Genomic DNA, 17,181 nt, shown 5'->3' with positions numbered 1-17,181 from the left:
CCTAATAAAATACAAGAATTCACAAGCCACATTACAGGGACTGACCAAGGCTGTTATAATGCAGGAATTTCCGGTGATTTCAGTTTTCTATGCTAATAGTACTGGAAGTATGAGAAATAACCTTGGGCTTTTGGTATTTGATAATAGTAAGTATTTTGTTATGGATGGATTTCCTGGAAATTCTAGAGAAACATTTGCAGCACAAAGAACAAGACAGAGGGACTGTCTTCCCAAACTGCTGTCCTCTGTATTAGAGTTTGGAGATCACAAGATTAAGTAAAGCTGGACTAGAATTTTTTTTCCATGAATATAATACCAGTGTCCAAGTAACAAAAGTTTCTTTCTCAGTCCATTCTACTTCTGATGCCTAGTTCTTACAGTGATGGTAAATGTTTATTGTAAATGTGGAATGAATTGGATCAGGGCAATATTTTTACATGAAAGCTAGATGGGAACTTCTCATCTGGTCCTCATGAACTCCCACCCTAATATGTTTATAGATTCATACATCTGTAGTCTTTATAACGTCCTATGGGATATGATACCTGAAATAACATTTATTTAGGATTCAAGATTGAGTGCTTCCTTATACATGCACACACCTTCCTCAGAAACTGACCCTTGGAAAGAATCTGAAATGATCCACCCCCGCTTTCATTATTGGGCAGTATAGACTTACAGTTAATAAAATACATAAAAAGTAGAAAAAAAGGCCAATTCAGTGACAACTTGGTCAAAGTTTGTATCAGAAATTATAAATATGTTCGCATAGCAAGAAACCTAATATTTCTGTAAAAGTGAAGGGAGTGCCAAGATTGTTTGAATTCCAGGGTGCAGCAGCAACAGGGTCCATATTCATGTTCCATTGTATAATCATAGCCATTCGGGTTTCTAGGTTTTTTTTTTTCTTCTGTATCCTGTTTCAAATCTCAGCCAGGGAAGTCTATATTCTCCTAATTCAGAATAATACTTCAGTGCATCTGGTGTAATAAATATATCCATGAGAGCTTATACATTAATATATTTGTATAGGATTGTAAGAATGCTGACTTCTTCTTACCTGTCATAGCCCTGTTATTTAAAAATTTGGCAGAAACAGTTTCCCTGAATGTTCATATGCATTTTCACACACGATTCTCCTAGTGTATACATTTTTCTATATCATTTTCTTTTTATGAACTTTTTGTTGCAAGCATTTTCCAATCTCTTTCTTTAATGCACATATTATTGTGAATATTTTAAATTGTGAATTGCAGTGCAAAATATATTTGTTCTTCTCTAAATGAAAATAATGGATCTGAAATCTCTGTAATCATTTAAAAATTCTGACAGATTCATTATCCATCTTTGCTTTTAAGAATCACAAGAATAAAGAATGTTACCTTGCATTTTTGTTTTGGAAAAGATACTCACAAGTTTTTTTTGCATTCAAGCAACTTATATGACTTTTGCTAGTGTCTACTCAACTTATTAAAATTGTAATTATTTAGATAAATAGGGGAGCAGGGAATTTGTTACTCTCTAGAAGATGTCATTGTAAAGTGCCTATGATGTTGCTGGGGACCAATGGGAATTTAATTACAACCAGTCCTGAAAGACCTATAAATTCCTCACCTGGTTTTTAACATTTGTTAGTTAACTCTTTAATGAAAGGATCCTCAGGCATTTAAAACCATATACTTGATAAGCCAAACACCTTTATAGTAAAAAGAATAATAGCAAACTAGGTCTATACAGGTAAATGAGATTTTTGCATGCTACCAGGAGAATTTTTGTACATTGGGTCTTCTAGAATTGGGGCATTACCTTTCATCCATTTAATCACTGATGATGGAAGAATTTGAGGAAAAGTCTCTTAGGAAGACTAGAGGATCTCAGTAAGTTCATGTGAAAACTGCTGGGGTTTTAGGTATTTATTTATTTGTTTGTTTATTTTCTTTCTCCTTCCTCCTCTTATTTTCCCCACAACAACAACCCTGTGAGGTGAGTTGGGCTGAGAGAGAGTGACTGGCCCAAGGTCATCCAGCCGGCTTTCATGCCTACAGAAAGGCAGGACTAGAACTCACAGTCGCCTGGTTTCTATCTAAGTGGTATAGGACTCTCAGTATGTGGCTGTAGTGTTTGAAAATGAGCCTTTAGCGAGTTTAACTTGGAGATGTTACTAATTTTGAAACACGATTAACATGGGAAAGGTATTGTTTTGTGGGCTGTTTTTGCACATTCCCTTTTTGGTGAAGGTTATTAATAGATTCCTTTGCTCTTGCTATGAACTTTGTTTTTGTCAACCCGCAAGAATGTTGCTGCTGGAAATACCTTCGCATCCTTACCTCATCCTATTAGTAATCATCCTAAGGAGAGATTACTACCTTGTTCTTTTGCTCAGAAACAATGTCTGGCATTCTCTTGCCAAAGACGACAACAGCTATTTTCTTTCCTTGTGCTATCCATAGAAACTATATTTCAAAAGAGTGAGAGGAAGCCACCATAACCACAAAAACAAGGAAGGAAAATAGCAAATGAAATTAAATGATTTCCTTATTTTCTCTTGCTAGGAAAAAGAGAATGATATTGTAGTAGTGAAATTACAGTAGTTGTGGCTGGCAGTAAAAAAAGAATGTGTACATACTGGAAGTGGAACTCAGAATTGGATGAGTCTAACCTACTTGTAATTTGTACTAGGATTAAAACAAAACAGTTTCAGCCCAGATTTAGCACACTCGATTATTGGACACCTTGTGAACTAATGCTGACAAATTAATCTTCTGAAACCTCGTAGACCTGTTCTATAGCAGCTTCTGTGTAAATGCCTCTATACAGTCACTAGCATGCTAGCAATTTGCTTCTTAGTCGCTAAAGAAGATGATGACAAGAAGGGGTTAACTCCAGTTTTGTAGATAGAAGGCAGAGGTAGGACTTTTGTCCTGCCATGGAAGAATCCCTTCTTTTAGCTTTGCCTTCCTCAGAAGAAGGACTTTTTCCTCTTGGTTCTTTAAAAGAGCCAAGAAAAAAATGCAGTTATTCTAACTATTACTCTTACAGAAGAAATAAAAGAGAAAGGAAAGACAAAATGAAGATGGGGAAGGAATAAAGAAAGCTTCTATGGCTGTGCACCTATGAGGGGGTCAGGAGGCTGTCGGTCGTACTTCTGACAGCAAAAACTACATAATGGCCAATAGAGGTTGTGGAGATCTGCAGGAGCAGTGCAAAAAGACTGTCTGCTGAGGGACTGCTGAGGAACCCTCTCTGTTCTAGTACCTTGAAGCATTCAGAAGAATGGAAGGAAAGAACCGACGGCCTTGTTAAGTACAAGCTTGTTCTATAGCGCACAGAAGCAATTCACTAGTGTCCTGCTCTTTGGGGGCCATATGCTAGAAATTCTTACTGGCTGAACCAACGTGTGATTCAAATCAAGTTTATTACAGCCCTGAGGCCAGATACTATCAAAATATAGTATTAATCTTATATTCATTCATTCATATACACACATACACACACAGAGAAAAACAATAAGTATGATAGGATCTAAAATTAATTAAGAATAAAAGTACTAAAATAAATTGAAATAAAATACTATTTTAAGAAATTCTAAACCTAAGTAATGGTGTGGTGTATCATGCAGATGGCAGCATAAAACTACAGGGGTGATCTACATGTTTATGGCTTGATAGGTTGGGTGAATCTAGTCACTGTGGTTTGTGAACCATGGTTAATAATTTAGGCTATTATGTGACCATGGCTAATTGTGGTTTAGTCAATAAAACAGTTAAGCAGACTGGGTTAGCTGCTTGTGTGAACACATGTAGCCATTGTTTGATTTTCTAAATATATTTTGTTCTATGGACTATTGATCTGAAATTAGTGCATTTGATGTAGGCTGCTTCCAAATGTTTCATTTTCATTAGGTTTCGTTGTTTCATATGGCTTTTAATTCTGTATAGTGTTTTCATCTAATGGAGTTTATTTTGTAAGTTGTCAGTTTTTTTGGTGCCGTAAGATTCTTTGGCATATGCCAAGCTATGGTACTTTTAACCATGTATAATGGAATAAACCACAGTAGCTTAATTCATATAATATACTAAGCTATACCTTGTAGCTTAGAAACTACAATGACTAGTTCACAGCCAAAACCAAACAGTTTGCTGGATGTCTTTTCAAACAATCCACATTATGTATGCATGATGTGTGAGCCCTGTCTTTGCTTTTACTAATAGTATTCCTTTTCTATTCTGCACAAATAAAACTTTAGAATATCTGTCGTTTTAGCAATGGGAGATGCTTCATATGTTTCTTAATTTATATGTATGTATGTATGTATGTTACATGTATCAGGGAAGAGTACCTTCCTATATGCAAATGCAGCTGCATTTTCATTTTTAAGTAAAGTTGCATCGATATTGGACCAAAAGACCATGTTGAGATACTTAACATGTATATCAAGAAATATGAATGCTTTTGATCCTGTGCAAATCTGGGGCTTAAAAAATTATGTATGTATGTATGTATGTCCATGTTGGTCCCTGAAAAAATATGAAGGGAACATAATCCTAGAGGCTTAAAAAATTCCATATATATTCGGAGGAGATGGGCAGTGACAAATTTGATTATATATATATGTGTATATGTATATATGTATATGTATGTATGTATGTGTATGTATGTATGTGTGTGCATGTATATATATATATGTGTGTGTGTGTGTGTGTGTGTGTGTCCCTGAAAAAATATGAAGGGAACATAATCCTAGAGATACTCTTCCAGTGTAGGACCTGAAATATGTTCACTGATTATGGGAACATAGGGTGCTGGATGTATCTGGACAGTGAATTTTTAAGCAGTTATATAGCTCCTTTCATGCTTTGTTTTGTATAATATATATGCCAGGCATGTTGTATTGTTTCCCTCCATGATTACGTGCCAAATAATTCCTTGCTTATTTGGGAGCTAAATCAACCAGAAAAGAAGTTTCAATTATTTATTTTAACCATTCCTGCTGTCAGAATTCTGGCTTAGCCTGGTATTTGAACAAGGCTAATGCCTACTCTGTGCTGATTCTTAGAGTTGATAGACAGTGCTGTAATTTACAAAACATGCTCATATACTATGAATAGTTAACATGCTCATTTGATACCATCTTACCTCCTGTCCCATACACCCCATTGACATAGGGTTATCTTGTTTTCTAAATCTAGAATGGCTGCTAAAGTCCCTGATTAATGAGCCCCATATGGTAAGGGTAAGATGGTGTCATGCACATCATAAAATTAACTCTGTACAATGGCTTACCATTTAGTGCAAATACAGCCACAGTCAGCTGTATGAAATTAATAAGCATTGACTACCCTCAGGACAGGAACGGTGGAAAGAAATTTTGCTATTTTTATTTTAATAGTTTAGCTATCATTTTAGCAAATGATAAGGTATCACTTGCAAAGCAGTGAGAAGCTTTTGAAATGAGATTTTTTGGAATTCTTTTCTGAGACATCAAAAATCCTGAGGCTATTTAGGGTTCTCTTAGTTACCAATACAACAATGAAAATCTCTTGTTTCACCCTAACAAACCAGAGACGTGATTCTTTATGAATCTATCTATTCTCTACCAAATAAATGACAGCCATTGAATGGCTTACCTTCTTTGTGTGGGTTTGGTTGTGGAATTTTGTATGATGCTTCATTGCTTGCAGCCAGGTAGAAAAAACTGCTCTAGACTTAAAACAAAACAAAACAAGCAAATAAATGGAGAAGCCATAAATTTTCTAAGGTTTATAGAATCAATTATAATAGTTCATGATTGGTGATTCCCCTCCCCACATAAAAACTGTTTTCACACTGTTTAAGAACTGAACTAATCAAGAAGCACAGTTAATTCAGTCCACTTCCATTAATCTATTAAATTGTCACCAAGTGTTTGTGGACAACACCATTTCAGAAAGGATAGTTCAGTAGACTGTATCCCTATATCCCTTACAACAAGGTTACATAACCTATATTAAACATTCAGCATATATGTGTGTGTGTGTATGTATGTACAGTATGGGTATGTATGTAGATGTATAGATATAGATATACTGTAGATACCAGTAACAAGTGACGGCAACATTAGGAAGGAGTATGAGAAGCTGGAGAAGTACCAGTGCCTGAAGGAGGGACCAGAGAAGATGTGGAAAGTGAAGGCCAAAGTGGTCCCGGTGGTGGTGGGGGCACTCGGGGCTGTGACCCCCAAACTGGGAGAGTGGCTCCAACAGATCCCAGGAATAACATCAGAGCTCTCTGTCCAGAAGAGTGCAGTGCTAGGAACAGCTAAGATACTGCGCAGAACCCTCAAACTCCCAGGCCTCTGGTAGAGGACCCGATGTTGAAGAAGACACATGCTACCCATACAGGTGAATAGGGAATCTGTCTGTCTGTCTGTCTATCTATCTCTTCCCTCAACTATGTATGTATAGCAAGACAAATTCTCCTCCCCTATACATAAATGCATATGTATATGTTATTTTCTACATATACATATGCTGCTTACGGACCAGTGTTGAGAGGAACAGACAAACCTCATGACTGGCCTTTAAAAGGGAGTAAAATTCCTTTCTTTGTAATCTTTGATAGCCCAAATGTAGCCATTTTTGTTCTCTGTTCTTCCCAGCAAAAGAAGCTCTCTGAAGCTGCAGGTCAACTGATGGATATGCTACTCGATTCCTTACCTTGATAGTGCTGAGCCAGCCGCAGTGGGAGCTTCCAGGGTACATGGATCATAAACCCCCTTTTCCCTAGCTTAGGCCTAGGTGTACAGTAAGCAAAGCAGAGAACATACTGGTGTCAGCTTTCACAGCCAGTATCTGTTGGGCAATGTTGAGCTACAGGGTTTAGTGACTGTGGTCTAGACACCAGTTTTCCTGACATTTCACTCTGGCATCTTCAGAGGCAAGGTAGTGTGCCCTGCACCACATCAAGATCATGAGATCCACAGCCAGCAAACAACAGAGAGAGTCTGCCATGTCTTCAATTGAGGAAACAACAAGCACAAGCCTGCCCCAAAGCAGGACCAACCAGAAATCAGCTCCCAAAAATAGGTAAATCAGAAACTTGCCTGGACAAGGACCCAGTCAGGACTCAGCTGCTCAGATTAACCAACCAGAACCCAGCATGAACAAAGAACCAATTGGGAATCAGCATTCCAAAAATGACCAATAAGAAGCTGGCATGAACAAAGGACCAATCAGAAGCCAACACCACCAAAACGACCAATTAGGATCAGACACAAACAAAGAACTAATCTGATACCAGCCTTCACCAACCTGCACCAATCAGAAACAGGATTGGCTAAAGACCAATCAGAAGTCAGATCACCTGGCTATAAAGACAGGAACCCAGTCAGTCCCTGCTCAATTGCTTGTGGTTTGTGCAGTAGACCACCTTTCCTTTGAAGATTCTAGCTTCAGTTGCTGGCGAAATGTCAAAATCTGCTGTCTAGACCACAATCACTAAATCCTGTAGCTCAACACTGCCCAAAGCAGAGAACAGTTTCTAATATTCTCCTATTTAGGAATGGACAGCTCACATTTCTGAAGTGATCTGCTGGATAATTCATGCATTCTAGTCTCATGGACTGGCCTATTACTTGATTCTAGTGTACAACCAGATAGCTGTGTTGAAATACTGGAAGAGTATCTCTAGGATTATGTCCCTTAATCTTTTTTCAGGGAAAAAACATTTTTAAAATATAAGATGCCAATATATAGAATTGTTTAGGTGCTAGCTTTGCACAGGATTGAAAGACTTTATATTTCTTGGCATATGTATTAAGTGTTGAGGTTTTCCTACTAACGATTAAGACTGCTGTTATACCTCATCATTTTGGCCGTGTGAAGAGGTTGTATTTGATTGTCTCCTTTCACGTGCTTCATGCAAATCGCCTGGGGGGAGGAGGACCTGCCGGGACTTGTTTCTTACTTCCTCTTTTTTCTCTGCCAGCAATGTAGCCAAGCAAGGCTTGCTCCAAAGGGGAGCTAAGTCCTTTAAATATGTTTTGCTTTTGTTTTGCTTTCTGTAAATAAATTATTTTTATAGAAATGCTTGGTGTGTGACTTTTTTTGACCTCTCCTGGGCTAAAGGCTTTCCCAGCATCTGCTAACATTAAGTACATAGGATTTCACTGTAATTCAGACTGCTGTCTCTGGTATACTTAGGAATTAGTTTGAAGGTTTGCAGCTGGGCCACCTATTATGTCTATTTAGACCTATAGTGGACACAGGCTCGTAATGCAAGTGTTAAGATGTGGGGTTTTACACTAGTTGCCATTAATGCTATTGTCCTAGGGAAGGATTGTACTGTGCCTAATCCTGAGGTTGTGGGAGGATTGTTTCTAGAAAGTGACTCCACACCAACATCGTTCATTGTGTTTTAAAACCATAAAAGTAAAGATATTTTTTAAAGTATAATTATTTTAGTTAGGCTTCTGCCGGGATTGAAGCTATGCCGCTGTAACATAATGTGGCAGCTAATTCTACTTTTCATTCCAATCTGTTTTGCCTTCATTACATTGGGCCATAATGAAAGTGCCCAATTGTTATATCACAATACTATCCCTGTCTCCAAATGGAAGACTGAATTTGGCACAAATTCAGAAATTGTAGGGATATCCGTTAGGAATTTGGATTGTCCTTCAGTGCTTGTAAAAACAAATTTGAGCTCCATAAAGCATTTTTTTTTTAAATATGTTCAATCGTGTACAATTGAAAAGTCCCTGCAGTTTTCTTGACAAGATTTTCAGAAGTGGCTTGCCATTGCCTGCTTCCTAGGGCTGAGAGAGAGTGACTGGCCCAAGGCCACCCAGCTGGCTTTGTGCCCAAGATGGGACTAGAATTCACGGTCTACCAGTTTCTAGCCTGGTGCCTTAACCACTACACCAAACTTTCTTTCAGCCCTAGGAAGGAGGCAGTGGCAAACTACTTCTGAAAAACCCTTCCAAAAAAAGCTGCAGGGACTTGTCCAGGCATTTGCCAGGAGTCAAAGCAAATTAGCTGTTATTTTTCTCTCAACAATATTGGTTGAGGCTTGAGTAAAATGTTCCCTGATGCACCAAAAGAGTTTTAAAATAGCAGCACTACTTCATTGGGTATTCTTCACAGTATATTTTATATGTGTCTTCTCTAAAGGTACAGTTTGGACAGCAATCCCCAAATACTTTTAAAGCTTAACTTGCTCAGTTGCTGTCCTGTCTATTTGCCAGCTCTTTCACTGATCTTTTGGCTAAAATTTTAACCTTCAATTTTTGCTAACTGATGGCCTTCTTTATAATAGATGGTGATTGTTTGCAGGCTTCTTCTCATTCCTGTAGGTATTCTGGAGATGATTAGACAGTTTGGACATTTGATCAGTAGGTAAATAAAAGAGCAATCAGAATATTTATATCTTTCCTGAATTGAAGCTGTTCCCAATAGTTGGTCCTGATGTATACTTAACCGTTAGGAAAATCCTATCCTATAGCCTTAAATAAACATAAGAATCACCTTTCTATATCCATGAGGATTTAAAGTCTGCAAAGGTTTAATAAAAGGTATTTCTAATCTTGTTAGTGTATTTTTCATTAAGGAGATAGAAAATTAAGTACTGGTTAGGCTGACCATATTTTCTTGAGACAAAAATGGGACATTGGGATGGCAAAACGGGATGGGGTTAAACTTATGAAATATTCTGTATTCATGAAAAAGATGATAAAAAAAGTTATCAACAGTAAGCTGGGAAGGTGCAGGAGGGGGAGGTGCGGCAATGGTTGGGTCCGGAGAGGCTGGTGCAGGGGTGGCGTTGGGCGGAGAGGTTAAAGGAGGGCTGAGAGTGGCAGTGGGCTGAGGGCAGAAGAACAGGAACGGAGGAATCTAGTGAACAGTTGTCCCTGACAACCTGTTCCTCTCTGGCACGCCCTTTTATTTTATTTTTCTCCCACTGTTTTGGCCTGAGAGCCAATAGGCTTCTTTTCTGCTAGGCACGCTTTTCTGACCGTCTTCTACTGCACTGATTGGCAGCAGTGACTCTTCCTCTTGCTCATCGCCAATCAGCTGTTCCTGTGGTTCCACTATAGGTTTCCCACCGGATTGAGAAGTACTGCCAAGTCAGCCTCCTTTTCAATTTCAATTTAATTTTTTTCCCGCTTTTCCCAATAACTGCTCCAACAGTTTTAAAAAACGGAACAAAATTGACATTTATATTAAAACGACAGGATGGTTGGGAAATGTTAAAAAACGGAACTGTCCCATTCAAAATGGGACGTATGGTCAGCCTAGTATTGGTCCAAAATTGCCCAACCCATCCTAAAGACCTGCATGTTTATCTGCTAGAAAGTTACCTTGGCCTAGCCAGTCAAGGACCCATAAATATTGACGGTTGTCATAAAGTTTACTGATGACATTTGACAGACTAAATGGTTTGCAATTAACAGGGTCTGTCTTTTCCTTTTTATAGACTAGTATAGCTATAAAATATTCTCTTTCCACTTCTTGGGAATATTAGTTATTCCAAGACGAATAAATAGATGCAAGGCTGGTGGCCTATCAATTAATTTTATCTTTCCCTATTTTCAGTTGTTGATAACTGAGTTGCAATCTAGACCAGGTTACAGTGGCCATCAACTGAAGATTCTTGATTAAGCTGCCATTGTATATTAATCAAGTATTGTATATCACTAGAAGTCCAAACTGAAAGATTTCCTTATTATCTGTTTCCTGTTTATTTTCAATTAGATGCCCAAAAACTGAAGCTGGGATTGTCTCAGTTCAAACAATGAGCTTTGTGACTGAATTTATAGGATAAAACATAATTGGATGATTTCACACAACACACTGAATCACAACATCAAAATTGGCCCTGTTATGGATATTCTAATCCCTTGGTATTTATGATTTTCTCCTTCCCCAACATGGTAGTTGTATTATTTTTGCTGCTGGTTTATCTGTTAACTTTTGCTTTGCTCAAATGGTTTTAAATGTACTATATATTTCCTAGAGGCACTTTGGTGACTGAGGTGACTTATAAATGGATAAGATAAAGAAATAAATAAGCCACAATTTGGTGGTCTTACTAAATTTACTAAACCTTTGAGGTGAGTGACATGTCACTTAGTTTGCACACTAAATTGTACACACAAGTACAGCCACATTTTGTTTGTTTGGTGTGTTGTATAAGCCTAACCATTGTTTCTGGTCTTTGGTAGTGATCTGTGCCATATCACATGCCAACCACTGTGGTACTTAGTATAAGTATTGTTTTCAGTTGCAAAAATTCTATGCACTTAGTGGACTTATTGCAGGTGGGGAACTAAACTAATGAATAATCTCAATTTCCAAAAGACAGAATTTAAGACTGTCAGTCCTTTGTAGGATTTTTGTGTTTATCATTTTGTTTTGTTTCATTTTTTTCTTTAGGGACCCCCAGGTCCTCCAGGATTACCTGGCCTTAAAGGAAAGCGAGGCCCAAGAGTGAGTAAAGATAGATGCATGTTTCCAAAAATACAGTCTTCCACAATCAAGTAGACCATGTGTTTCTGACTATCTTAATGCATTAAAAAATTAATTTTTTTAATTGCCCTTCTCTAGCATGCAGTCTAGGAAAACAGCAGCGCATTTTGTTTTACACTTTGACTAAATGTAAACTTTGAATTAATGTGATGACAATTGAATTTGCCACTTATCTTCAGTTTTCTCATTCCTCTCATCATTGTGTCTCTGAAGCCTATTTATTTGCGTTTTGGAGTGAGGTGGAATGGGCTTCCTAGAATATTGCATTTCAGAGCAGAAAACAGTGAAGAAACCGGTGTAGACTTTCATGGCCAGTATCTGTTGGGCAGTGTTGAGCTTCAGGGTTTAGTGATCATGGTCTAGAGAACACATTTCCTGACATTGCCGGCAAAACATCAGGTAACCTGTTCTCTAGACCACAGTCACTAAACTGAAGCCCAACATTACCCAACAGTGAAGAAACGGTTAGCATTGAAACCTTATAATGCCTTTTTACTATTCTTGGTGTAGTGACAATGTGCGTGACTGCAAGGAACTTACATCATTAAGTTCATTTTGTAATACCCAGAATTCTACCGCTTTTAGTGAAGTAATAAAATGTGTTTAGGAGTAACAACACACATATTTTTAAAGAAATTAACAGAATTTCTATGAACAAAAATTCTGAAGTCCAGAATTTGCCTGCTACTTACTGTGAATTTTATTTTCCCCCCACTCTGGATTTTTTTTTGTCTCTGAGAAACTCTTATGTTAATAATATTTACATAATAATATGCAAACATATGTGTGCTTTTTTCTGTTAAACATTGGTTGAGGCATTAAAAAAGGAATTTCTGGCATGTTGTGATGAACAAAAGCTAACTCATCAAAAACATGTTAGCCTGGGTTATATTAAAGCTAATTGCACTGATGCAAAGATTCCATGTGTGTTGGCAAGCAGCAAATAAAAGTCTTCCCTGCTGGCTGACTGAAAATTTGGCATGTCTTATTACCAATTGGAAGAATAGAAATTCTTGCAGTGTCCTTTTATTATTCCCCCACACTCTGCAAGACTGATTATCTCTGGCTAAGTTGTCCAGTGATAATCAGTATGGGTAGGGGGATATATGAACCCACCCTCATGTTGTATGGAACCAAGTGCATTAAGGCTCATTCAGCAATCATGACTTTAAAGTCCTTGTTTAATGTTATATATGAGCTGAGACACTAACAGAGGTGACAAGGATATATCTGTAGTCCAAAATCACACAAGGAATGGTCTTGCACCGGATCCCTTTGCATACAGAAGTCATTCCTGATAAGTAGCCTATGCATGAAGGTTATTTTTGCAAATGAAATATTGCTGGATTGGTATACTAATTTGGACTTTGGTCACTGAAAGTACCTGGGCTTGATTTTGTATCTTTTTCATCAGTTAGCCTTACAAAAAGGAATACGCTTTTAAACATCAGCTGAATAAGTCTTGAATATTCTGAGAAGTATAATATAGCTAGTTATTTTCCTTCCACCCCATTTCTTTTCATAAATAAATATTTAAGGTAAACAAAAATCACCAACTATGGGATCTTCCTTTCTACTTTAACCATTCGAGTAGGAGCTTGCTCCATGTTTTAAAATCTATCAGAATGATATAACAATCCACATTCCCTTAAGTTCTCAGAGAAGAGATATGGATGTTACATCATGTCATGACTCTGTGTACGAGGTTTTACATGGTTTCCACCCGTGCTCTTGAAAGGGAGGGAAATTCTCTATTTTTACACAGAGTATATCCTGTGTGGTCAATATAACTAAAAACATTCAACGTTTTAACTGAGCAAAATATGTGATGAATGTATTGTTTAGTCTCTCTTTGTCAAATAGCATCCTGTGACTCATTATGGCCAACAGGATGCTTTCAAGAACTTCACAAACACAGAGGAGGGGACTATGTTCTGCTCTTGCTCCATTACCAACTATGATTCCAAATGTAACCATACAAACCAGTAGCCTTTGAGTCCCTGGTCCTCCATGGATTTGTCCAGTTTCCTTTTAATCTGTCAAAATTGGTGGCTAGCTCCAGATGTGGTGAGAGAATTATGCAGTCACATAATGGTTTTGTATGAAGGTATTGCTATATTATATATAGAAGGGACGCGGTGGCGCTGTGGGTTAAACCGCTGAGCTGTCGATCGGAAGGTCGGCGGTTCGAAACCGCGCGACGGGGTGAGCTCCCGTTGCTCGTCCCAGCTCCTGCACACCAAGCAGTTCGAAAACATGCAAATGTGAGTAGATTAATTGGTACCGCTTCGGCGGGAAGGTAACGGCGTTCCGTGAGTCATGCTGGCCACATGACCCGGAAGTGTCCTATGGACAACGCCGGCTCCAAGGCTTTGAAACGGAGATGAGCACCGCCCCCTAGAGTCGGACACGACTGGACTTTACGTCAAGGGAAACCTTTACCTTTACCTTTATTGCTATATTGGCTAATTACTTTCAGTTTCCTATCAAATGATTCCAAGTATGAACATTGCTTTTTCACATCAGCAACGCTTGGTTGATAGTTTCCTTTTGATGAGAGTCACTTTCCTTAGCAGTTACTGCCGCCCCAGATACCACTATCAAATTTCCTAAATGTTGATCTTCTCTGGTGCTCTCCAGATATTTTGGATTAGGACTCCCAAGACTGGCTGGGAATTACAGAAATGATAACCCAACCTATCTGAAAAGTACTATGTTGGGAAAGCTCTTGTGGACAAAACAACAACTGGTTCTATAGCTTAATATTTTGAGAAGTTGAACACTCACATTTGTTTTAGGAAAAAGTTTTATCTTGTTAATTGGTAGAATGGGATTTTAGCTTTTGCTCATTTGCAGCCCTGTCACTTGATTATTTGGATGTTCCATTTATTGTGTTAACTGAGAGATTCTTTCACTGAGTTAATGTTTCCTTATTCTGGTTTCTTTGTATTGTTGTGTTTTATTTTTTGTACAGGTACGTTTTATATGCATTTTTTCTATGTAATCACCAAGAGTCAGTTTGATTTCAGCAGCACAGAAATATGTTGAATGAATGAATGAATGAATGAACTGCTAAATGACTTATTCCCTATATTAACTGGTACAGCCTTGAGTTTGTAGGGTGAAGAGAAAAAGATCCCACAGTTAATGTGAAATTGTCAGCCCATTGAGGTTGTCCAAATCAGGAAACAGACTCAAAGCAGGAAGACTAGAACTACAGGTAGTCGTCCATTAACAACCATTTGTTCAGCAACCATTCGAAGTTACGGCGGCACCGAACAAATGGTAGTTATGCCTGGTCCCTGAAGTTATGGCCATTGCAGCACATCCGTGATCACGTGATCAAAATTTGGGCACTTGGCAGCCTCCCCGCACTTAATGACTGCAGAGCCACTACAACGCCCCCCAACTGCCTATATCCCCCACATCTCTGCCCTTTTGGCTGCTTTGCACTTTGCCACCTCTGCCAGCCCTGCGCTCTGCTGGCTCTGCCACCCTGCACTTAGCTGGCCCTGTTGCCCTTTCAGCCCTGCCGCCCCCAGCTGACCTTCACTGTCTTCTTCCTCCCACTGCTGACAAGTCACACCCAGCCTGGCCCTTCATGAGGCAGCTGCTGGCCATGCCAGGCCTTCTTCCCAAGGCCATGTGTGCCCTTGTTCAAATCGCATGGACCCTTGTCGAAATTGTATGTGGTCTTTTCGTGAGGCTTTGAAGCCTTCCAAAGCTTTGTGAGAAGGCGGCACGCAATTTGGACAAGACTGTGTGCAGCCTTGGGGTGAAGGCCTGGTGCAGCCAGTAGTTGCCTTGTAAAGGGCCAGGCCTGGCATGCCTTGTCAACAGCAGGAAGAAGAAGTCGACGAAAGTGATGGAAATTCTGGTCCCAATTACCGTGGTTAACTAAGGACTACCTGTATACTAACAGAATCTTGCAAGCCTGACAGTATTTTCCTTTCCCTCCCTCTTACAGCTCAGGGAGTCAGGAAGAAGCCACTCTTGCGTCTATTTCTAGTACTTTCCATGTTTTTCCGGCTCAAAGCATGTTTTGGCCCAAGTTGTTGTAATGGTTTCTGAATAGTTTCTTCAGGATAATCTCCATGGCTCCCTGCAGTAATGGATTAATGATCCCTAAGAAATGTCCTTGCACAAAATGTCCACTCTTACTGTTCTTTGTAATAATGTATTTATTTTATATTTTCCATAGGGTGTTCCAGGCCCACATGGGAATCCTGGGCTGCCAGGTTTGCCTGGTCCAAAGGTACGCTACATACGAGTAACGTTGCTGTGTGAATCATAGGACCTTAATGGGTTTGACTGTTTGGAATTATAAAGATATGACTGCACTAAAATTAATGTGGGTCATTCATTCTGTTTATAACTGTAGCCAAGTCTTTGAAAAGTTCCTATTACAGGTAGTCCTCGTTTACTGACTGCCTTGTGCAGCAACTGTTTGAAGTTATGACAGTGCTAAAAAAATACGTTTGCAACCAATCCTTGCATTTATGACTATTGCAGCTGCCTGCAGTCATGTGATCAACATTTACATACTTTGCAACTGGCATGCATTTATGACTATCACAGCATCCCTTAGTCACATGATCTGCATGCTTCACAACCAGTTTGCAACAAGCAGAGTTAATAACAGAAGGTGGAAGTAAATCACAAGTCATGTTCATGTGATTTTTCACTTAGCAACCATGTCGCTTCATTTAACAACCGAAGGGGAAATAATATTGTAAGCCTGTTGTGGTCACCTGATTGTTCCACTTAGTTACCAAGTTGCTGGTCCCAATGTTGCTAAATGAGAATTACCTGTAAAAGCAAAACCACACGCATTATTTTAAATGCAGTTTATGCTTTAAAATACAAAGGTAAACAAAGCAGCCATTTAATCTTGTAATTTACAATCTTGATTTTATTTTCATATACACACAAACACACACACATTATTCAAAGGAAATATTTGAATACTGCATTAAAGATCTTGCTTCAGCATTCCTATTTTGTTTGTTTAGTAACTTTCTGAGATTTATTACCTGAAAGATAAAATAATGCTTTGAGAGAGTCAAATCTAGCAGGCAGTTTAAAAGGCACCTCCAAGAACAGAAACTATTTAAATAGCTCTGGAGAGCTGTGTGGAATTTTGGAAAGCCTTCAACTCAGATTTAGCTTTAACACTTTGATAGATGTGTTACAGGATAAAAACAACCACAGCCATGATTTGTTCTAATGTGGTTCCTTAGGGTAGGAATCTGACCTGTAGTGACAGGTATTAAAGGCTGCTCTAGGCCATTAAAATATATTAGATAAGCTTTGCACAGGTTGACATCGTAAAACAAAGTACCCTGTAATTGTTGAGTGTTCTATTATTAGTATCTAGCAGAGCATGTGGAGATTACTTTGGCAATAAGAATCTGGGTTAGTCATGTTATAAAAGATAGTTTGCAGTGTGGAATTATTCATCAATTTATTTGACATATCCCTTCATATCTTCTTCTTAAATGGCAACCTAGCAGAAATTTTGAAGAGGATATATTGGCTATATCAAAATCAGCATTTTCACTTTTATGTTTGTTTTTAATTAATTCCATTGGTATTAGAGATGGTTGAGCTTTCAGAAACTCTCCTTGGATCTCCTTTGGAAATACTCAGTATTTTTCACATATACTCCTGAAATTTG

The 17,181-nt window shown here is 38.5% G+C and overlaps 1 protein-coding gene across 1 annotated transcript in view; it reads left to right on the top strand.

Annotated features, from left to right (window-relative positions):
* The window catches only part of COL24A1 (collagen type XXIV alpha 1 chain), a 151,166-nt gene that overhangs the window by 9,920 nt on the left and 124,065 nt on the right, over nt 1-17,181 (top strand). Inside the window, exons 4-5 of the mRNA XM_063299869.1 lie at nt 11,412-11,465; nt 15,706-15,759. Of these exons, the coding sequence (XP_063155939.1) occupies nt 11,412-11,465; nt 15,706-15,759 (108 nt within the window). The remainder of the gene's footprint in view (nt 1-11,411; nt 11,466-15,705; nt 15,760-17,181) is intronic.

This window comes from Candoia aspera, chromosome 3, assembly GCF_035149785.1.
Source record: "Candoia aspera isolate rCanAsp1 chromosome 3, rCanAsp1.hap2, whole genome shotgun sequence".
NCBI classification, from domain to species: Eukaryota; Metazoa; Chordata; class Lepidosauria; order Squamata; family Boidae; genus Candoia; species Candoia aspera.
This window is presented reverse-complemented; position numbering and strand designations above follow the sequence as displayed.